This window comes from Furipterus horrens, unplaced genomic scaffold, assembly GCF_987537825.1.
Source record: "Furipterus horrens unplaced genomic scaffold, mFurHor1.1.pri manual_scaffold_2, whole genome shotgun sequence".
Taxonomy (NCBI): Eukaryota; Metazoa; Chordata; class Mammalia; order Chiroptera; family Furipteridae; genus Furipterus; species Furipterus horrens.
The window spans coordinates 58,323,833-58,347,945 of record NW_028327172.1 but is presented as its reverse complement, the minus strand read 5'-3'; the positions used below and the strand labels follow the sequence as shown (position 1 = coordinate 58,347,945).

Here is a 24,113-nt window from a genome sequence, read left to right as displayed (position 1 = left end):
AAAAGATATATGCACCCCTATGTTCGATGCAGTATTATTTACAATAGCTGAGCTATGGAAGCAATGTAAATGCCCATTAATAGATGAGTGGATAAATAAGATGTGATACTTAGATGCAATGGAATATTACTTGGCAATGCAACCTTACCATTTGTGACAACACAAATGGACCTAGAGGGAGTGTTATTATGCTAAGTGAAATAAGTCAGATGGAGAGACAAATACCATGTGATTTCACTTATGTTGAATCTAAAGAACAAAAAAAATGAAGAAACAAAAGAGACAGACTGTTAGTTACAGTGAACAAACAAAGGGTTGCCGGGGAATGGGTGAAAAAGGTAAAAGGAGTAAGAAGTTACAATATAACCATGAATGTAAAGTACAGCATAGGGGACATAGGTAATAATATTGTAATAATTATGCATGGTGTCAGGTGACCACTAGAATTATCAGGCAGATGACTTCATAAAGTATATAACTGTCTAACCACTATGCTGTTTACCTGAAACAAATATAATATTTTTTTAAAATCTTGTCTTCCTGTCTAATTTTCCTATGTGTTCTGAGGCACATAATTCAGCCTCACATATTATCCCCTTGCCATCCACTTGGTTGTTTTGTTCCTTACAAATAATAACTCTGATGTTTTATATTATTCTATCAAGTAGGTTTTATTTACTTTGCATTATTTCTGTTGATGTTTAGGAAAGGGAGGCTGATATTATGCCATTTACTTAAAAGGAAATGAAGGTGATAATTCAAGAATTCAAGTGACTCTGCCTAAAATTATACAAGGACTTAAACTAGTACCTCCAAGCCCTGACCTTGATCAGTTGTGCTAGCAAGTGCTGACTGTGGATGGGCAGGACCACCAATGCATGAGTGGCACTTTGAACCCTAGGCCCCCTTTCCAAGTGTTTAGAACTGTTTCATTGATGCAATAGCATACTATCTTGCTTGTACTGCTTTTCTGCTCAGCTACAAGATACCATCTGGAATGAAGTAAGTTTTCTTCTGGAAGGATTCAGAATTCTGGGTATGCAGGGCACAGTGAATATGCTCACTATTGTTCAGAAGGGACATTTTCCCTCAGTACCCAGGGGCTAAGAAAAGTGTTTCCTGACCTGAGATGTCTTTGCAGGAGTTGGGTAGGAAAACAAAAAAGATAAATGTGCAACAGTTAGATTTATCTGCTAAACTATACTCTGTAACACAGCCCTATACTTCGGCCATGAGCCTGTACCATTAACACATATTTGATACCCTGAGATTCTACTGAAGTCACTCAAACATAAAGTCAAACTTTGCTTTTGGAATTCATTTGTTCACTCTATTCAGCCAGCACTTATTGAGAACTTAGTATTTTTTCAAGTCCCAGACATACAAATATGCATGAGATACACGCTTTAGGAATCTCAAAGATTGGTGGATAGACAGTTCTACAAATAATTTAATGTAATACACCTATTAACTAATACAACATGCCATCAGGATACAATTGAAAAATGGGTTTTATCTAGTTGTTAGCAAAATCTTTAGAGAGAAGTAAGAAGAATCTTAGGAAGACATTTTACTTGATTTAGTCAACAAATATTTGACACTGTTAAGCTCTAATGATTTAAAGTAATTTAATTCCTTTATAAATGATTATATTACATTAAACAGACTGGCCATAGAAGGCCTCTCTGAAAAGATGTTTACATTGAGATCTAATGGATGAGAAGCATCATTCATGAGTCAACTCGTGTTAAAATCCAGGGCCTGTTTGTTGAAACACACTTGACCAATAATAATAATAAAGGAATGTGCAGTGGCATCATTTGTCATTTTTTGTAATATCTAATGTTTGGTTGCCAGGCAGGACATTTCCATGGTTCATGTATTTCCCTTTTAGGGAAACTCCACTGAGAAAATGGTTTGGTTGTGGTGATTGTAGGGAGAGGGGTGAAAGTAGGAGAGGGTATGGGGGGATAAATGGTGATGGAAAAAAGTTAATTAAAAAATAATTAAAACAAATAATAATTAAATAGAAAAATATAGAAATAATGGAATAAATATAGTAAAGGTAAGAATAATAATGTATTTATATTAAATAAAAAATTCTAGGAGTAATGAAACTGAAAGCATGTTGTTAAATGCTATATGAGAATACTACTTCCAAAACTGCTAGAGACCGCGTATTATTAAACATAAAACAACAATTAAGACACTGGCTGCCATACCAGATCTGAAATACCCCCAAATCAGCTTTTTGGCTGTCTGGAGTTATCCAATTTGATTGCCTCATTGTCACTTTATCAATGCTGGGACTTCAGCTATCATTCAACTATATGGAAATAGCTTTGCAATTTCTTAAGCATAACACAATGTTGTAATCAGACATATTCAAATCTGGTATTTCAAAAGTCATTGTCTTTTCATAGAATAAATAGAATCTGATATTGCCATGAATATCTTGACAGATGGGTTCATCATTTCAGAGCAGATGGCAAGATGATTAGGCTAAACTCTAAAATCTTAAATATGAGACATATGAACAGCTATACAAGAGCTAAAGACACTGAAAATACTTCTTTTGACAGCCTGAATTTTAAAGGAATATTTGTTTAAAACTCAAATTTCTTTTTCTCTTGGGGAACTCAAGATTTTCCTTGCCAAAAGAGCAGAGATTTGTGTCAGGCTGACCTGGGTTTGAATATCTGCCTTTTACTAATGTGTGATAAAACATTGTAATTCAGCTTCCACATCAGTAAAAGCTGTTACTAGTACTTTCCTCATGAAATTGGAGGGAGAATTTAATAAAATAGCACATAGAAAATATTCCACAGATACCTACTTCCTACAAACAACTTTCTTTACTGACAAACAATAATATTGTTCTGCATTTATTGCTGAAGAAAAAAAAGTTACATGTTTTTTTATAAACATTGTCTTTCGTTTTCTAAGATATAATTTTAATAAAGAGGACTCTAAGCAGAAAATAATAAGCAGGTTAAATACATATATAAATATACCAACATGGAGCAATACATGTGGAAGGTAAGTCATCTTATCATTAGTTGACACTAAAAACAGATTTAAAGCACTTATAAAACCATTATTTCACTTAATTCTTACAAGTATTGAGTAAAGCATCAGTAGCTCTACCTAAAAACAGTTTTAAAGCTGAAATTTACAGCTCAGTACTACTAAAAATGGATGGGAGTTTATGCTTCCCACTAGAACTCTTCTGATGCTATTATGGCTAGGAGGACTAGTGGCACCTTGCTCTTCACATGGCCTCATAACTGCTGTGGTGCAATCTTGACTTGTCACTAGGCCTCTTCTGATATCACCCCAAAAGGGAGGGGAAAGAGTCCCACATTACCGTCAGGTAGGTGTGGAAGTCCAGCCCTCTACATGGTCTCCACTGACCACAGAGCAGGGACAAAAGTACCAGCTTCCCAGTGGGCCTTCACCAGTACCACCTTGCCAGCGTGGTTGGGGCACAACATTACAGCCTGCCAGTAATGGAAGCTTAACATCTGCTTTTGGTTTTTGCTGGCTGGGTTTGGAGGTGGGACCTCAGTTTTCTCTGTGGTGTTTGGCCACCGACACATGGTTATTGTCTAAAATTTTCTGTTTTGCTAGGCTGCTCCTTTCCTAGTTCTATGGTGCGAGAGAGTAGGTTTTTCTTGGGGAATTTTTATTCCACACTGATTGGTGTTTGAGTTGTTGATTTCTCTAGCACTCAGTTTGGGATACATGAGGCAAAAAGAAGAGCCAAGGAATTCACCACAATGTTGTTCCTTGGATTTGTCAAGCCATAGCCTCTCTGCCTTCTTCTCTCTATCTTTCAAAGTCTCAGTATGCAGCCTTTGTATTCTTACATAATAGCTCAGTATTCCGGGAACAAGGAAGAAGCTTCCAAAGTTAGGTCATAGCTCACTTCCACTGTTCGTCATAAGCCCACACAGATTGAAGATAAGGGAACAAGACCTCACATCTCAATGAAGCGTGTGTCAAGAGAATTTGCAGACATGTTTACAACTACCATCCATTATTTTATTTATTTAATCTTCTTTATTACCAAGATATACCTCATGTGTGATACTTCTTTGCAAATTAAAAGGGTTTATTTGTTCATGTGTTTCACACCATTTGAGATAAATGAAGAAAATAATGGGAAACTTCATTTTAGTATAATTTCCACTTTATGGATGAATGACAGAGCTGGGATTTAAACATGGGTTTTCTGACTTTGGTTAAGACTTGTTGCACTATATCAGCCTGCTATATCTAATAATAAGCAATCACCAACTCCAGTTAAATGTACACAATTTCATAAAAGTACACATTGTGCACCTGAGCCAATCCTATGCTGTTTTCATCATGTAATGCTGTTAAGAAATTGATATGACCCAACACTTAGACAGTGATTTGACAACATGAGACACAAGCAAACAAACCCATATGAAAATGAACCTGATAACTATGCAAGTTAGAGCCAGGCCCAGAAACAGGAGGAGGAGAAAGAGAAGGAGGAGGAGAGAAGACTATTGCCCACACCAAACTACGGAAAGTACATTGAAGAAATTTATGTTTTCATTACTGTTTTTCCAAAAATTATTCAGGTAGTCACAGGAACAAGTCAATTTTCTGAAAACTCAAGAATATGCAGCACTTTCCAGTGTTAAAAAAGACAATCAACTATTATTCTGGGAAATGTAATAAAAATCTACAAAATGTTTATTTGGCAGACATTATTAAGATGATTAGAGCTCCAAATGCCAACCTCAACACAGGTTCTCATACCTAATTTCTTTTATAATTCTTATTTATGTAGTTATTTTTAAAGAGAAGGAAAGGGAGGGGAAAACACAGGAAAAGAAACATAGATGTGCAAGAAAAACATCAATCAGCTGCTCCTTGCACACCCCCAATCGGGGACCCGGCCCAACTAAGCCAAACTAGCCAGGGCCAATTTCTTTTATAATTCTTTGAGAAGTATAAGTTTAGATGATAATCCTTTTGATGTCCTTACCATGACTGCCTCCATGCAACTTAACTTCCCTATCATCATCCCTACATTTTCTCAAGAGAATCCAAAGAGCAGAAAAATTAATGTACAAATGGTGAACTGAAACCTGGAAGATCTTTGAAAATCTTTAACTTATGTGTCAGACCCACAACATAGTTCAAATTCTAATGCTTCTATGAAACCTCTTTCAAAAATCTGTCCTCCATGTACCTCCCTATGGAAACTATCCGTGTTTAACTACCCTTCACTCCTGCCTGAGATTATCCACGACTCCCTTAGCCCCCTAGGCACCTGATACCACCATGGCTTTCTGTGTTTATGCTATGTATCTTTGAACCTTTTCTTTCACTTCATAGTTTCTTTCAGCTTTCCCTTATCGCGCTTGTTAACCATCCTTTCTTCCTTCTCAGGAGTAACATCCTCTGAGAATTTTCCCCAGCTCTTTCAACATACCTCAATCAATTATACTTCCACTGAAGCTGATCCATTATTCTGTCTGAGTACTATGTGACTTAATTACTTAAATATTCATAGTCACAAATGCATAGTAGGCATTGAAAAATGTATGGAATATATATAGATAAGAGAAAGTCCCTGCTAGTGAGTAGCATACCTTCCATTTGAAAAAGAAAACATATAACCAGAAAATTTCATTATTATATGGCTAAATGCTAACAAATCATTACATGTGGTAAACCATAATAACGCAAAGTATAAGTACTTAACATGACTCAGGAGGGCTTCTAGAGATGGAACCACCTCAAGAGAGTTTTGAAGAACAAGTATCATAATTGTTTGTCTACATGATTGTATTTCCTATGTGAGTAAAATCCTTTATTTCAGTCCCATTTCTTATCTTCATAACCCTGAATGATGCCCAGCTAAGTCTAAAATAAAATATTAATACATGTTAATGAATTGAATGATTAACATAACGAATAAACAGATTTCTTATTAGGCACACTGCCTTTTGGATGCTGGTAGGTCAAAAGGATTTTGTTTATTTTCTCTGACTAGCTCATCTCACTGACAAGTAAGAATAGAATAAATCAAAAAAGAAAAAAAGTTAATTAAATTAAAGTCAAAATGTACAGTTTATCAGTCCATTCCCCATGCTTTTGCCCTGGAGGAATAATCTATATACCAACTCATACTGTAATGTGGGAGAAGCCTTGGGATGAAGGAAATTTATTTGACAGCATCACATGGAGGAAGTTTTAAGGCAGTAAAATGCTATTAAAAGAAGCCTTCAAGTCAAACTTTGGGTCTGATATTTGTCCTGTGTGATCTCATCTCGGAACCACAATTTCTTCAGCTCTAAAATAGGGACAGTCATAACTTCCTCCAGGTCTACAATATTTTTAAAAACACCTATCTCAACAGCTGACACACTGTAGATAATCAATAAATTTTTAGTAATACTTTAATCAATATTTTTTTATAATCATGAGCAATCCTTGACTCATACTTGATATTAGAGAAAGTCATGTAGAGGTTTACATTCAACCCACAGTCACTCTTTGTTGACACCAGCAGACAAAGGTTTTAAAGGAGAAGGGGGTGCTGTAAGCCCATCAGTCAGGGCCACCAAGAACAGTGGTCCGGGTTTTGTACCACTGCATTGACCTGGGAAGGGCTGGAATGGAACCTGCATTCTGCTCATCAAGTTGTCAGGCGGCTTCCACTCAAAGTAAGTGCCTTGTACTAAGGCCTCCTATGGGCTAGCTCAGTCCTGTCTTTTATTATATCAGGTAGGGCAAAAATGGTAGGCTGTGATAAAATAAGATTACAAATCCCTTGCTGACTTGAAGCAGATTTTATGAGCAAATCCCTTTCTATTTTTCAAATAGAAAGCAAATCGAGTCTTTGAACAGATAATTCTCACAGTATATGAAATCATTACATATCCTCATATGTCACTGCACTCTATCACTAATGGAGATGAGATTTCAGTTCTTTGTGTAACTTAAGTATCATAGATCACAGTTATACAGTTATAAGAGAAAGAAAAAAAATGTTAATTATCTCGTCAATTCCAGGAGGTCTTCAGACCTAAAAGGGAGATTCGACCAACCATATCCCAGAAGAGCAGAAAATGTTAGAATCTTACTTAGTAGCCAAGGAAGAGGATGGTGATATTTACAAATGTATAGTTTGGGGTCCTATTACACAGTCCTTTGCAAAGATCATTCTCCATTAGGGTAAACACAGGAAGAGTCTTCAGCTGGGCATTTAAAGACAAGAAAAAAATATGGAGTCTCTCATGTTTTAGATTCTTTAACAAGTAAAGTTGTATGTAATCATCAAAAGAATCTTCACGCAGGTATTTTATCTCAGTTTACAGACGATAAACTGGAGCTCAGAAAGAACAGCTGGTAAGAGGAGAAGCCACAGGGAGAACCTGCATTTCCTAAAGCTGGGTTCCGTGGGCTTTCCTCTATCGCAGCTCCTTCCTCGAGATAGCTCTGACCTGGAGTGTATCCTCAAGGTTTGCTTCAGCTAAGCCAACACCATCAGAGGATTTTAAAAGCCCTAAGGTGATAAAATCTCTCTAGAGCCCAATGACGAGTTCCAATAAGGGGAAAAGAATGAGCCAAATGACCAGCATTGCTTATTAGCACAATCTCCATTCCTTTATCTTATTATAGTGGCTGATGTGAAACAGCTGCCAATCCTGCCAAACCCACTACAGCCCATTTTCCCCCTACACAAACGTCCTCCCCTGTCATTCACTCCCTTCAATGCCTTGCAGCTGAAGAAGAATGAGGAGCCATCTCTCAGCAGAGGACAAAGTAAGGCAGCTGGATTGGCTAGGGGAGGAGGGGAACTTAGTGGAGCCCTCCAGACAGCAACCATTTTGTTCCCCTGGAATTGTCACCCCCAACTCAATATGTTATTGGTCCCATGAAGCAGAACGTGTAATGTGATTTCCCTCCATTTCCCTCCAGATAAGTGCATGGGCTCTGTTCCATGTCCTTTCAGCATCAACATTTAGTGCTCACCACATGCATCTGTCCCAACACCATGGACTTTGTGGCTTCTCGGGAATGACTAATTTTATTTTAACAATTCAACTTCAACAACACTTACTTTAAGAAAAATAAAATAATTGTTTAATGTGTCTGCACTCTCCCAAGGCTCTGGAAGTCCCAGGGGAATAGAAACTACTCAAAGAGAAAAAGGAACATTAATTCATTCATCAGGAAGTAATTTATTCGTTACTATTTGTAAGTGATTAACAGAATGGCCTTTGGCAATACACTATTAGGGTTCTAATCCAGGCTCCTGCGTTTAATAGTTGTTGGACAAGTTATGTAATATCATTATGTAAAATAGAGATATTACTAATTCATTAACAATGCCTGCTGCATTGTCAAAATCAATAGGAAAAATGTGTATAAAACATTCAGTGTGGCACCTCTGCTAGAACAAGTAGTGATTGCTCACAGTTGTGTTGATGTATGGTCTATGGCACTGGTTTGTTGTTTTAGGAGCCAGACGTGAGTAAGACCTCATCTCTGACTTCAGGGGTGATGGGTAATTACAAAACAGAATAGATGTGAAATTATAATAGAGGAAGTGTTGAGCTACAGACACAGAAATGACCCAAAGAAGGAAACACTCAAGTTAGTTGAGGGGATCCTCTTCCATGAACTCCTCCAAGATCTTGCTCTCATCCTCTTGCCACTCATTCATTCTCTAATAAAATAGCTCATCTGCACACCCTGGGAAACCGAGCTCCTGTGGGCAGGAGTTTATCTTTTCCAATTTTGTCTTTTTCTGAATACTCATGATCTAACACACAGTTTACATAGAAGTCTCCTGGTAAATATTGGACAAAACAATTAAGGGTGGGAGTTGATATGTAAAACACATTCTGGGTACAATAAAGAGACCATTCAGGTTTGAGTAGGTTGATGCAGAAATAAAGTAGAAGGGCCTCCTTGCTCTGGGAGGCCTAAACTAGTATGTTAGAATAAGAAATTGTATTTTATTATCCAGCCATTGAAAGTTTTGGAAAACAACAGAAACAACAGAAGAAGTATTTATTAGTTTGAATATTGTGCTGAAGATAGAATGGAAAAGCATGAAGAAGACAAACTAATTGATATATTAGGCTAACAGCTCAGAAATGAGGGGTGATAGGGGACCCAGCTAAAGTGACAAGAATAGAAATGGAAAGTAAGGAATGGTTTTGAAACTCATCTGTTCTTGTCTTTTCGGAAAAAAACGGGTTAGAAACCCTGTGCATGCCAGTGAGAGAGGTGGTTCCTAACAGAAAACGGAGGGTGACAATAAAGGCTAGATGCTCAGAAACAGCTCTCACTCCTGGAAACAGCTGTCCTTCCGTCTACTTTCTCTTTCATCCATTCACTTTTTCATTCATCTATCCTTCTAAAACACATTTCTTGAGCACCTCCCTCCAGTCAAGCACTATTCTGCTTTCTAAATATTCTATAATGACAGGCAGCTTGCTGCTCCCTGTGATTCACATGACTGCAGTAGCAACTGTACAAAGTACAGAATGATCTTAAGTGTTTTTTATTACATTGATTGGTTCTGTGTTTTCTTGGGGACAGCAGTAAATTGCTCTCTTAAATTTAGCTTTGAGACACTATAATTTCAACTCTAAGTGCAGAAATTGAACTGCTTTCAAGGGTAGCAAAATGATGGCAGTATCCTGGTGCTAAAATAACAATGACAAGCAAAAATATAATGAACCATTACATTGCCCTATGGGAACTATATATATCTCCATGCTGAGAAGAGCAACATGCTTTGTGAGCACTCCACCTAAACATACTCCCTGCATGTCTCCCTTCTCTTTACAACACAGAGATGGTAATGCATGCCTGTTGTCTAACTGACAGGGTTGGGAAGGATCATAAGAGATAATATCTGCAAATGTGCCGTGTGAAATACACTAATATAAAGGAGTGTTATTTTTGTCATTGTAGGTTGGAGGACTATTTGTCAAGAATATTCCCAAGTCTCTCTTATTCCATTGTACTCAGCTAGAAAAGGCAATCAATGTAAGTGCAGGAAATAAATTGTCAGGTTCATTTTGTTGCTATCTAGCTAAGTGGTCTCAAATAAATGTTTAACCTCTTGGTTTTCTCATCCTTAAAACAGAAATGACCATAATGCATGTTCTACAATTTGTAGGTCTTACAGTTCCCCAACTACTTCCCAAACCCACCAGCCTGAAAAATACCATATTTCAGGTTTCAGCACAGAGTTTCACTTCTACTTCTTATTTTCTGGTAGCTCTGCCACTCACCTGGGTTTCTAACCATTCTTCTTTGTTTCTTCTCTCAGTACATTTCTGTTACATTTCTATCAGGCACTTAGATTTTTGTCTTCTCCTATAGCTTGGGCCCTTGTAAGATTTACATTTCAGCTTGTGGCTCTAGTCACCAGCATAATGCCCACACAAAGCAAATATTTGATAAAATGAATGAATAAAACATATATAAGACACTGCTTTGTACACTACAGGAGAGTTAGTTAGTAATAATTCTGAATCTCACTTGTTAAATGTCACAGTCCATGAATGAATTCATGGCAAAACAAAGCTGGGTATAATAGTTTTAACTGGGAAGAACAAGGATTTTTATAATTTCTGTAACTTGGTGTTCCTTAACCTGGGCAATTTCATTCTTCATAAGAGTTTTTTCGTTGTCAAAACTGGAGGAGGGTGCTGTCGGTACCAAGTGCATGGGGGCCAGAGGTGCTGCTGCAAAACACCCTCCAAGGCACAGGACAGTGCCCATAACAAAGAGCCCAAAATTTCAGAAGTGCCAAAATTAAGAAACCTTACTCTAACTACTCTTCTTTCCTCAATTAGAGTATGGGATGTCTTTCAGGTTCTGTTGGTGGTTTGACATTCCATAAGCCTCTTTGGTGTAGTAAGTATATCAGTCTTCAAATTCACAGAAGGGACTGTGCATTTGTTCCACAGAACAGGCTGAGCTTTGCTTACGACAGTGACACTACTGACAAGAGAAAAGCAAACAGAACTGTAAGTCAGTAATGCCTTCTATACGTTTCCATTGCACAGCAGACACTGGCCTGCTTCGTGCTTGACTAGGGCGACCTACTCTGTCCAGAAACCTGGAAGAGAAGCTGGATTTTCCTCCCTCCAGGCTAACAACTGTCACAGGAATATTTTCTCAATGACTATGCCTCTATAACCATGGGAGTAGATACTTTGATAGATTTTCTGTTTTTAATTTTTTCAAAGTGAGTTTAGTTTTCCTCCTAAGGCTAAATACATTACTATAGTCCCACCCCCAGTGACTTAGCTAATGTCACTCCCTCTCTGCCCATTTCTGCATTACCACCAACCACAGAGGCTTCGCCTAATTCCTTGAATGTTCTGCATCCTGGCCCACTCCTCCATCAGCGGCATCCAAAGGTTGCTAGTTATTCCTGCTCATCTCTCAGAGCTCAGCTGAAATGTCAGTTTCTAGAAATTACCTGCTGTGGCTCCACCGGTCAGGCCCAAAATCAGACCCCCATCATATACCTCAGCCATTATCCCCAATACTTTCCGTGGTTGTCATTAAATAAATTCTGTGGTGTCATCTGTATAGCAGAAGCCATTTCTACCTCTGCAAGTAAGCTTAAATGTAGCTGGGACACAGTAAAAATTTGTTAAATTAATTAGGAAGAATAACTTTTTAGATGCAGAGTATCCCCATATGAAGTTTAAAGGATGTTTGGCAAGTAGTCCCTTATTCAGAATCCAAACAATTAACAAAAAGAACATGCGAAGTCATTCACTGTCAGTGAAAAAATTCAGTTTGAGTGGAGAACTATAACTATAACTGGTTTTCTCCTATATCTAGTTATACCAAGGAGACGGTTATTTTTGCAATCAGAAAAAAAAAAAGTCAACTGCTAGGAATATTAAGAAATGTGTGAAAAGCTTTCCAAAAATGCTTTAAAAAAATCTATTGAGAGATATAAAAGACTCTGTAAATGAAGAAACTAAATAGTTCAAAAGTAAGTTCCCCCTAAATTAATTTATGGATCAGTGTAATCCTACTCAAAATCCCAGTGACATTTTTTAACACATTAAAATTGCTTCGATAATCACCTGACTACTTCACAGATAAAAATAGCTATAAGAATTCTGAAAACCATGAGATCAGAATTGATCTAGTAAATATTACGCTTATACTGAATTTTTTCTGTATGGCACTAAGATAGAAAGAACAGAACATCAGAATAAAACAGAAAATCTAAAAATAGATCCAAGCATATATAAGAACTTAGTAAATGATAAATGAGTCATACAAACCAATGAGGAGAGATGCATTAATTGACAAAAGGGAACATTGAACATTTGGTGGGGGGCAAGGGGTGGATCAAGCTAACTTCTTACCATGTCTCAAGATAAATTCTAGGGCATTAAAGAGTTAAACATTAAAACAAAAGTAAATATATATAAAATCATGAAGAAAATAAAACAAGATATAAATGAACATTTTATAGTTTTTCTATGGCTGTAGACTTTCTGAGCATAAAAGCTCTGGTAGACATCACAAAAGAATAGATTCATGTATTTATTATCATTACACAATACCGGCTCCTTTAACTTTTTGCATCCTTCATAAGTCCCAAGCATCATTCTGCATGCTGTTTATAGGCATTAATTTGATGAAAATTCACCACCCACCACTAGCTGGGTGAGGTTAAGAGGCCCATTTTATAGAGGAGAAAAGTGAGGCAGAGAGATGTTAAAGATCACACAGCACAGAGATGTCAGAGCCAAGATTCAAGCCCAGGGAATCAGATACCACAGCCTCTGTTCTTCATTACTGTGCTCTTTGACTGCCACAGAAACACATAAAACAGTGGCTCTTAAATAAAATAAAACCCATAAAATAAAATAAAATCCCGTGAAGTAAAAATATTTCTTAAAAATCTCATTAAGACAAGTAACAAATTAGGAGAAATAGGTTCAACAAATAGTACCATAAATATGTATCCTTTACATTAGTTCCTGCATGGGCAACAGCAGACCCTCCATATCACCCTGCCCAGGCTCTGTAGCTTCAGCTTCACTGGAGAGGACACTCCAGCGTCATCGCAAGATGTCGATTCAACACGGGAGGAGACAGATACCGTGTCACTCCCGAGTCGGACTGCACAGCCATTCTCGGCGGTGCAGATAGACTCTTAAGAAGCTACACCATCGTCTCTCGAGACGGACGGCTGCCGCCGCCGACGACGACGACATTAGTTCCTCCTTTCTCCTACCCTTATTCAGTAGTCATTGTATAAAGGATACATATATATATGTGCGTAAATATTATTTGGGGGTGTGTCTATAGAACTGTCATAAATCAATGAAAAAGACAGCACTTGAATAGGAAATGGGCAATAACATGACAGAAACTTCAAGAAGAAAGAAATGGACATAAACAAAAATATATATTTAACCTTATTTGTAACCAAATAATAGCTAAATAAAACCATCAACATACCATTTTCCATCAAATCAGAACATATTTTCTGGTATATTAGTATAAGTTTTCTGGAAGCAAGAATTAGTTTATAAATACTGAGAATATTTTAAAAATTCAAAATTAAATAAAATTAAGATTTTAAATTTATGAATTCTACTGTGAGAATTCTACTTGTCATACAGACATGTTCTGATATATAGAGTTATACAAGAGTAAATTCATAGAAACAAGACTAAATGGAAGCAAATCGCTCAGAATAAATTTAGTGCCCAGAACAATCATATTTTTATGAATATTTAAAAATCTGGGAAAATGTCCCTGATGGGAAACCTACTGAAATATAGCAGTAGTTATCCTATAGGGGCCATACAGATGTTTTAAGGAAGCCTAATAACAGACAAAATAAACTTTCAATTGCTGCCACTCCCAGGCTATGCTTAAAGCCTTCAACACAAAATAGTTTTCAAAGGCTAACAAAGTGCAGGTGGGCTTCCCTTAGTGCCTTTTGGTCTCAGCTACTTGGTCAGAATTCCATCTTAAAGGTTTGGAAACATCAAGGGAACCAGAAAAACTTTAACCTTTCCCCCTTCCTCTCCCCCTTTTCCTCCTCCCTCTCCTTCCCCCTCCCTTCCCCTGGTTTTAAACAGAGTTCTCCTGGTCTTGGATCTCTTTGCAAACAGCTTCCTGACCATCATTACCCTGAAATGGAAAATAAAAGGAAAAGAATGCTCAAAATTTTTACCAGGGCTATGTTGCTAAGCAACCATTTCCTCTGTCTCTAAGTACACAGAATTTGACATTGTTTGGAATGTGTTTTCAGTTTTCAGGTTGCACCTTAATACAAAGGGTAAGGAGGAAGTGGGAGCAGGGAGGAGGTGGTAGTATAGAAAATGTAAACATATAATATGATGGGAAGAAACACCAAAAGAACCTACCACAGAAGTTTCAACCCACCACCACCACATGGTGCCAAGAACTTCAAAACTGAACATTTCTTAGACTGGTACATTTTATTTTAATTTATTTTTTTGAGAACAAACATATGGTTATAGACATATTCTTACTTTCATTATGATCTGCATATTTCTTCTCTACAGGAAAACTTAAATGTACTGTTGATATCTTTTTATAGTCACATAATAAGAAAACAGACAAAGAAATGTTTTGATTGGACTTGTACATAAGATACCACTGCTCATATTTGTCAAGTTGTCCATATTCACAAGACTGATGGGTCTCAATTATGTGCCTGCCTCTGTGTTCTCATTGGGTCTGAGGACAGCTTTCAATAAGAACAATGATGTCTGTTGGCCAGAACAAGCTTACAATTCACTTTCCACTGGGTTCTCAAGGATAAATATCATTTTCATTTGGTTGATGGCTAGGATCCTAATTGGGCAGCTTTTACTAAGACATGGGTCCTTATTAGGATGTGACCTAGCATATACATAGGGAAACTTTTTCTTCTGCTTGCTGGATGGGCCACCTGGTGAAAACTTTTGTCACCATTAAGATCACATGCAATCCAAGACTTGGGTACAGTTCAGGATAATAGGGTGGAGAAGGCCCGTCAGCTTGCTGTGATTCTAGGACTTGGCCATCTTTAGCTGAGAAAAGAGCTCTCTTAGTGGTCCAGATCACTCACCAGAAAATGCAAGGACGTAGTTAGCAGTACAGTTTTGTCAGTCAACAGGGCATTTTTCTGTGCATATATTTCCCATCAGGAACTATGTAGAGAGGGCTCGCTGGTTGAGGTCAGGATGTGAAAGTTCTCTGGCTAAGCACATATTAACCTCACCATGATTTCCAACATTGTCACCTGGGAGAAAATTGGACTTGATGAGAATCCAAAGATCATTTTGGATAGTTATTTATCCTCTCAGTGTCTCATTTTTAAAATGTATATTGAGAGTTTCAATAATAATAGTAGTAGTAATAATAATAATCATAAAATAGTCATGTATCTAATACTCAGAAAATTCCAAAAACCTGACAACTTTCCATATGTCCCTTTTGTCCTTTCCTTAGCATTTCCTCATCTTCCCTTTCTCTCAAGATATAACTATTATCCTGACTTCTGTTTTAGTTGTCCTGTCACATTTTTTGTAAGCTTTTAAAATATAATTACAAACTTGTAGAAAAATTGCAAGAATAGTACAAGGAAATCCTGTATACATTTTGCCCAGATTTACCATTTGTTTATGTTTTGCACATTTACTTTATCAATAAATATACACAAATTTTTCTTTTATGAACAATTTGAGAATAAGTTGAAGACATTTTTCTCATTTATCCCTAAATGCGCCTGTTTTCCAAGACAAGATCAGTCGGCATTTCCCAAGAACAAAGACATTCTCTTACATAATCACAATAGTTCTCCAAAATTGAGAAATTTAATAATGCCATAATGTTTTCTAATTTGCAATTTATTTCTTAATAGTTTATTTTTACTGTATTTTCCCATTACCATTTATCCCCTTTATACCGTCTTTCACCTCCACCCATCCCCACCACAATCACCACACTGCTGTCCAAGTCCATGAGTTCATTTTCCTTTTTGCTCCATCCCTCCCCACCTCGCCTCCCTCCCCCTGTACCCAGAGCAATCAGACTGCTCTCTATTTATGTATCTGTCTCTATTTTGCTTGTTAGTTCAGTTCGTTCATTAGTTTTCACATATGAGTAAAATCGCATGATACTTGTCTTTCTTTGACTGGCTTATTTCACTTAGCATAATGTTCTCCAGGTCCATCCATGCTGTCACAAAAGGCAAAGGTTTAAACACAATCTATTTTTTAATTTTTTCAACTGCCCCAATAATACCCTATAAGCATTTACTCTAGTCCAGTATCCAATCCAGAATCACACATTTCATTTATTTGTCACATTTTTTTAGTATTCTCCTTTATACAACTATTTCTCAGCCCTTTTTCATCGTTTTTGACCTTGAGAGTTTTCAAGACAGCAGAACAATTGTTTGGTAGAATATCTCTTAATGTGGGTTTATCTTAACATTTCCTTATGATTCAAGTTATGAACTTTTGTCAGGATATTAAAAAAGTGAGGTATGTCCCTCATAGGGGGCACAAAATGGCAGTTTGTCCTAATACTGGTGATATTAAATTAACACTATCACTTGATGTAGGTAATTCCTACCAGGTTTCTCCAGGAAAAATGTCCCATTTTCCTTTGGAACTAATAGATCTTTTGCAAGAAAAAAAACTGAGACTACATAAATATCTTAATGCCCATCAAACACTGATCTTCTACTTTTAGTTTTCTATCAATTTATCTGTGTTGTGATTCTGCTTAAAGTGTTCCCTTTTCTCACATTTATTTACTCATGTTTTATATTGGGATGAACTCAATTTTATTTTATTCAATAGGTTAAAAAATATATATTTTTTGATGCCTAAATTATGCCAGATCTGATCAGTGGAGCTGCTTTACCTTGTCTCTGGTGTCCCTTTATAATGTTCTCATCATTCTTTGAATAATTCCTTATTTTTGTGGAAAATAAGTTGTTCCAGGATCAACTCATAAATCCCTGCCTCAGTCCCGGAGTCATCCATTTCTCTGAAGAGCCTGGGTTCCTTTTACTAGAAAATGATAATGCCCTGGCTGGATAGCTCAGTTGGTTGGAGCATTGTCCTATGTGCCAAAGGGTTGTGGGTTCGATTCCCAGTCAGGGCACATACCTAGGTTATGGGTTCAATCCCCAGTTGGGATGCGTATGGGAAACAACCAATTGATGTTTTTCTTTCATGTTGATCTTTCTCTCTCTCTCCCTCTCCCCCCTCTCTCTTTCTCTCCCTCTCTTTCTCTATCTATATCCCTCCCTCCCTTCCTTCCTCCCTCCCCGCCATCCTTCTCAAAACAGTAAATATATCTTCAGGTGAGGATTTTTTAAAATGATATTTAGACATCAGGATCTTGGCTCAAGATGTGCTCATTGCTGCTGATGTGTCATGGCTTTTGGACCATCTCAATGGACAGATCCAAGGAACATATGTATATTTAAATACACACACTTAGACACACAAGAATATTCATATTCATTTTCTTAAGCTTAGAATACACAAAAAGTAGTTTCAGAATTGCTATCTCATACCACAGTGAAAAGCAAACCTACTAACATTTAATATGATTTACATTATTTACGTAGATAAAATTAACATTTAATGAACGCAAAATTCTGAAATATAAAATATAATGAGTTTTGACAAATGCAGATAGCTATATGACTCACACTTCTATTAACAACATTAAATATTTACATAAATTCAGAAAATTTCCTGTCTTTTCCTAGTCAAGCAAAGACTCCTACCCCTCCAGAGTGTTCTGAATTTTTTTCAACTCTAGATTAGTTTAGCCTATTCTAGAATTTTGAGAGAATTGACTATGAGTCTCCCAATTCTTGAACATTGTATGTCTTGCTTCTATTTATGTCTTTTAGGTCTTCTTAATTTCTATTAGCAATGTTTAGTACCTTTCTGTTTATAGATAGTCAACATAGTTTCTTAAATTTATACCTAAATATTTTATGCTCCTCTTTTGAAGCTACTATATTTTCTTTCCCAAACTTTTGCTTCTAGTATATAAAACTACAATTCATTTTTGCATATTGACCTTATACCCTGCAACTTTGATGAATTCACTTATTAGTTTTATTAGTTGCTTTGCAGTTTCCTTAGTACTTTCTGTAGAGACAATTATGTTTGCTACAATAAGACAATTGCACTTCTTTTCTTCAAACTTAATGACTTTCATTAGCTTTTCAGCTTCACTGCATTGTTAGAATGCCCAGTAGAGTATTAAAATGTGAGAGCGGACAACCTTGAATTTAACCAATAAATATATTATTGGCTATAGGTTTTTCATAAATTATTTTTGTCAAATTAAGGTAGTTCCCTTCTAGTCGTAGCTTGCTGAGTTTTTATGAATAAGTATAGAGAGGCTTTTGTTGTTGTTCCTGAAAATAGATATAGGAATGATAAGAGAGGAAAAAAGAAAGGGTACGTTCATTTTGTGCCATTTAGTTTTCAGCCTTCATCAGCAATTTCATCTCCCAATGATTTTTTCTTATCTGAATTCAGATTGCATTAAAAGTCATGCTTGTTCTCTATTTTATGTGCATTGATTTAGTCTTTAGTGTCTAAGTACAAAGAACCTTGAGGACAGAAATAGAAAGTTTTACTTCCCTGTATCTCCCACTGTCCTTGGCATTTGTCTGGGCTCGTATGACTGCTTGATCAGTTTTAACACTGCATTTTATAATAAAATGCTATGATGGTTTACTATTTTAGATTTCTGCAGCCAAGAGCTCATTGCATTCTCAAAAACAGTTAATTTGACTTGCTAGTGAACACAGAACTCATCTGAGACAAAGCAAGGAAGAGAACTCAGACCTCTAACCCATCATCCAGACCCCATCTCAGTGTGTCAAGCTGCCAGATTTCCATGGTTCCCCCCGACACCACCTCTGAGGTCAGTACTTGTCCTAGGAGGGATTATACTATACCAAACCTCAACACTGGGTCAAACGGGATACATAGACACTAAGCCACAGCCGGCTTGTGATCCTCCACCATCATGGACCTCACCTGTAAATAAGCTTATGTTGAAAAGAGTTAGTGGCCAAGCAGGTTCTTGTCTGACATTCTGCAACGTGGCATGTATTAGACATCTGTGGTTACATGTGCCCAATTCCTGGACCTAGTTTTCATGAGGATCCCCTCTGAGGTGGATAATTCTCTTTCTGTAGAAAGGTTCACAATGAACTGCAGTTAAAACTACTGTATTTGTTTTGAAATTTTACTGCTATAAATATTGCATTTCTTGGGCTGCATGGCAGGGAGAACTGTCTTTATGTACCATGTTTACATTAGGTAGCTATTGGCTTCAATGGCCAATCCTCAGGTCCTTGCCACAGCAAAACAGAGATCAGTGGAGGAAGACACTTAAGTTCATTTACCATGAGGGGCCCTGCTTAATGTCCCAATTTTATCTCCTGCAACTCATTCCCTTACAATGTATGGCCCAGTAACTCTAAAATACTTGTCATTTCTTACATACAAAATACTTCATATGGTTTTTGCCTTCACATGTTCATGCTGCTCTACTGAGAATATCAATAACTCCACCCATCTCTTACATACCACAGTAACTGCTTGTCACCTAACATGCAGTAATTTCACAGGCATTTGTTAAGTACTATCTGTACGCCAGGGTCCAGGCTAGGAGCTGGAGATACAGAGGTGACTATGACAAAGTTATTACCCTAAAGGGGTTCACAATGTGCGTTGTGGGGCTGGCAGACAAGTAAAGGAGCGCTGAAAATGAAGACTAAGACCACAGGGCCCTGCAGGAGCACAAAGGAGCTGGATGTATTGGATGTATCTCAGCCTTGCAGAGCCTCTGAAGGCTTCCAGGTGGAGTTTACATGAGTAAAGACCTGGGGGATCTAGGCTGTAGGAAATGGCTAGGACACAGGGAAGCAGTGAGAGAGCCAAGACTACAGAGGCTGGACTTCCAGCTTCAGGACAGAGCTTACTATCTTATCTTCTGGAAGACTTCTCTGCCCCTGCACGGGGCTGTCAGTTGTCCTCTGAATTTTCGTCACTTGTGAGGATTCCAGTCATGGCATATATCACCTTCAGCTATAATATTCATGGGTCTTTCTTCCTCTATAGACAGTGAGATCCTTGAGAGCAAGACCTGAGCTTTAATCAGCTTATACATCCAGTACCTAGCACTGAAACTTGTCCCCCAGGATGTTTAATCAATATTTGGAAATATGAATAAATAAATCAATGGACCAAAGTGACACTTGTGGGAATCTTCTAGAGGGGACGTATCGGCAGTGTAGCCTATCTCACAGCTCTGGGCTCTAATCCCCCTGTGCAAAATCAGTGACCCCCCAGGCCCTCCAGTCAGGTCCTCAGGGGCAGGGTCTCTGCAGTGGGGAGTGTAGGCTGCTCAAATAGACCTCTCCCTTTGTCATCATTTGTGACTTAGAACCAGATGGGCCACTTTTCTTTCCTAGCTTAAGAGAAAGGGTTCTTCGAGGTTTATGCTCTCAGAATTTTGTCCTTCTGCCTAAAAAACAATTCCTGCTTCTCCACCATCAACTAGTTTTAATTCTATTTTAAGATATGTAATGAACACTACTACTGTACATCATGAACTGTCAAATACAGGTCTAATGACAGTCCACCTTTGACTGTGCTACTTTTTCCTACAACCGTGGTGGGAGTCATTTGACCTATATAGAGTTGGTGGCAAAGACACCCAGATCCTCATGCTCACCTGGGATGGGTGTTGGGGAAATAATTCGAAAATAAAATCTGACAACCCAAAAGACTCCTCTACAAAAAATAAAGAATGAAAGTGTTCTATTGGTGATTAAAAATTAAGCTAGACTGTAATGAAGATCACAGACAATGCACTAAAGAGATTGCAGACAGAAAGAAACCTCACCCTTGACATAGCCAGTCATAGACCATCCATTACATACATGTTCATTTTCTGTCTCCAATGGAAAAATAAAACCTTAAATTCATGACAAGCAGCTAGTTCCAACTTGGACCAGGTGCCGGAGTTAAACTCCCACAGGGACAGGGAGACCAGGGCACCAGACTTCCCAGTGCTCACATTTCAGAGATGCCAGCAGGTTCCCAGGAAAGACATTCTTGGAGGCAAAACTGGTCAGAGGCTTATTTAGCTTTTAAAAAGTTTTGCACACATCTCAAATAGACAGAGGGAGCATTTGAAATTTACTGCTAACAGTGAAAAGGGAGGGGGCATTTCCATTTTGGCACCAGGGGCAATTTTAAACTCTAATTATTTTTAGATTTGTATATGCCCCTACATTAGCCAGTTCTCATTTATTCTGTTCCTGCACCTGATTTGCCTCTCACATAATACATGACGTTGAGCATCTCCTTCAACCTGTGATTGTTTCTCTCTGTCCCTGTTCTGTGTGTTTGTCTTTCACGAATCCCGTGATTTTGGACCAACTGTCCTCACAGCTGGTAGACAGTGATTGGTTGGCTTCAAATAACCCTTGGCCCTCCATCTGTCCTTTCTGTTGACTACAACTGGGCAGGCTCTTAGAGTTCTTCTCAAATTTTAATGTGCATATGATCACCTGGGGAGTGGGTTAGCAGGTAGATTATAACGCAGTAGGTCTGGGGTGGGGCCAAGATTCAGGATTTCTGACAAGTTCTCAAATAAGGCCATTGCTGTTGCTTAGGACCCACGTTTTGAGTAAGAAGTCTGGGAACATGCCTGCAATTCTTTCTAGAGTCCAAGGACAGGTCTGTTATCTGCCCCTCCCTCCTCCTGCTGAGTTTCCTTACCAGTCTGTTGCTAATGGTTTATTTATTCAGTAATAAATATTTATTAACTGCAGGCTTTAGGCAATGTCACTCTCTTTGTCCTGCTGGAGTTGGCACTTCTACCCTTTCAAACACAGGACTATGACTTGGAAGAGCTTCCTCTCAAACTGCTGCCACCGAGTGCCTGTCCCCAAATAACGTGTCCTCACACTGCGTTCGTTTCCATGTGGATTTTCCAGAGACAGTTCACGCTGCAGATATTTTCTCCCTTTGTCTTTTCGTGAGAGTTAACCACAAGTTGGAATACATCCTTTGTCAGAGTACACGCCCTGGCTTTTTTGTTTGGAAAATACAGTGACAGAGCCTAGCGCCTTCAGCTGCGCTGCCTGTCTTTCAGCCTGCAGCTGTTCTCACCGCGGCTGTGGTCCTCTGTCTGTCAGAACCGGGAGACGGGAGGGCGCTGAGTGCTTTCATCACTAGCCTTCCTTAATTCTCTGACTCCCTGTGACAGGCTGCGGAAGCAAATGTGTCCTCCCTGACCTCTGAGCTGCGTCTGCCTGCTGACTCAGTGCCCCCGCGTGGGGACGACACGACTGCAGTGGCCCGCGGACCCCTTGCAGTAATAACAGACTGATTGGAACTGAAGCCCGTGGCGCTGGTTTCTTCCCCCCTTACAACTTTCACAACGACCATGTGGCTTGCTCTTGAAATTTACTTTTAAGGTATTTTCTTCCCTATCATCGTAATGCCCTCCAACCGGCATTAATTCACATCAGAGTGATTACTGTGCAAGCCCTTCCAGGACTCCACAGCTTATAGGAGATAGCAGGGTTGGAGCAGCCTCTTTCTATAGCATCCTTTACTTAGAGCTACTGACCCAAGTGTGCAGACCTGCCTGCATATTGGTGTCAGTCTGGGATGAGGACAGCTTGCTCTCCAGCTCAACCAGCATCAGGGAAACTGAAGTTCAGTTTCTGTCACCTTCCCTCACAAAAAGGCCATCTTATCTCCTCACTGTGCACACACACACACACACACACACACACACAAAGCGCTGGACTCTTTCTGTTTCCTGTATCCGACTCCAGATTATCTTTTCCAATTTCTTCTTGCCTGCTGCAGTCCAGCCTCACAGGCCTGCTGGAGCCGCTGATGCTGCCTACAGTAACCTCCTCCTTCTTCGCTCATTAAAATCCTACCCATTCTTCTAGGCCACTGGGAAGGTCTTCCAGGTGAATTTGATACTCTTAACACTTCCACTGTTTTTGTTTACAACATTAGTAATATACATGTCACATTTATATTGTAATTAACTCTGTATTAACTCCCATTCTACAAGTTCTTCTAAGACAGTCTCCATATGGTATTAATCTTTGTATTCGCAGTATCTAACACCATTCTCCTGTAAAGCAAATGCTCACTAATTGTTAGTTGCGTGCACAGATGTGGAGTTTTCCATGTGTTGGAGTGCTGAAAATTCAGGCAGTTGGATACCCAGAGGAGAGTAAAAATAGAGTTGAAATAGACAATGTTGGTATTGCGACATTCAGTTGATGATAAACCAGGGAAGTGCTGCTGACCATCACAGACACTTGCCATCCAGCAGCTCATGAGAATTAAGATCATTTCTCTTTCTGTAACAATTCAAGGTGTAGAAAAGTGACTGCATGCTAGCCCATGTGTGCCAGTCTGGTCACAGCCTTCCACAGCTGGGTTGTTCTGCTACCAAACCCTTCATAATGCAGGGTTGCAATGGCTTCTGATTGAGTTCTGTGGGATTAAAGTCTGGAACACCAAAACCCTACAGAGCCATGAAATCTTGACCCATCAAAAAGCCAGGTTGTGTCCACAGTGGATCCAGAATCCAGGCAGCAGAACTCGGGTGTAAGTGAAATGAAGTCCCCTCCAGAAAGTCCTTTGTAAACTCAGCATTTTATGACAATCAGGGAAGTTTACAACATGCAGTGAATGACTTATGCATTTTAGTAATCTGAGGAGGCAGTTTTTGCTTAGATATTTAAAAATATATAATGGATTGGTTTCAGCATGAACTGGTTTACATTTTTTTAAACTTTTTATTTGGTTTTAATCAGAATGCCACATAGATTGGGTTCACTGGAGATTTTGACCCTTGAAAAATTAGCAATTGTGAAGAAGGAAGTTGATCACTTTATTATTATAAAAGTTTAAAAAATCCTACTAGATATATCTTTCTATATATTTTTGGTCTTTTGGCAGATATGTTATGTATATGTATAATATGCACCATGGTAAGAT

The 24,113-nt window shown here is 38.3% G+C and overlaps 1 protein-coding gene across 1 annotated transcript in view; it reads left to right on the top strand.

The window, feature by feature from the left end:
• The window catches only part of LOC150018631 (phosphatidylinositol 3,4,5-trisphosphate 3-phosphatase TPTE2-like), a 45,182-nt gene extending 22,712 nt beyond the window's left edge, over positions 1–22,470 (top strand). Inside the window, exon 4 of the mRNA XM_090267314.1 lies at positions 22,348–22,470. Coding sequence (XP_090123440.1) covers positions 22,348–22,470 — 123 coding nt within the window. The remainder of the gene's footprint in view (positions 1–22,347) is intronic.
• The last annotated feature ends 1,643 nt before the right edge of the window (positions 22,471–24,113 follow it).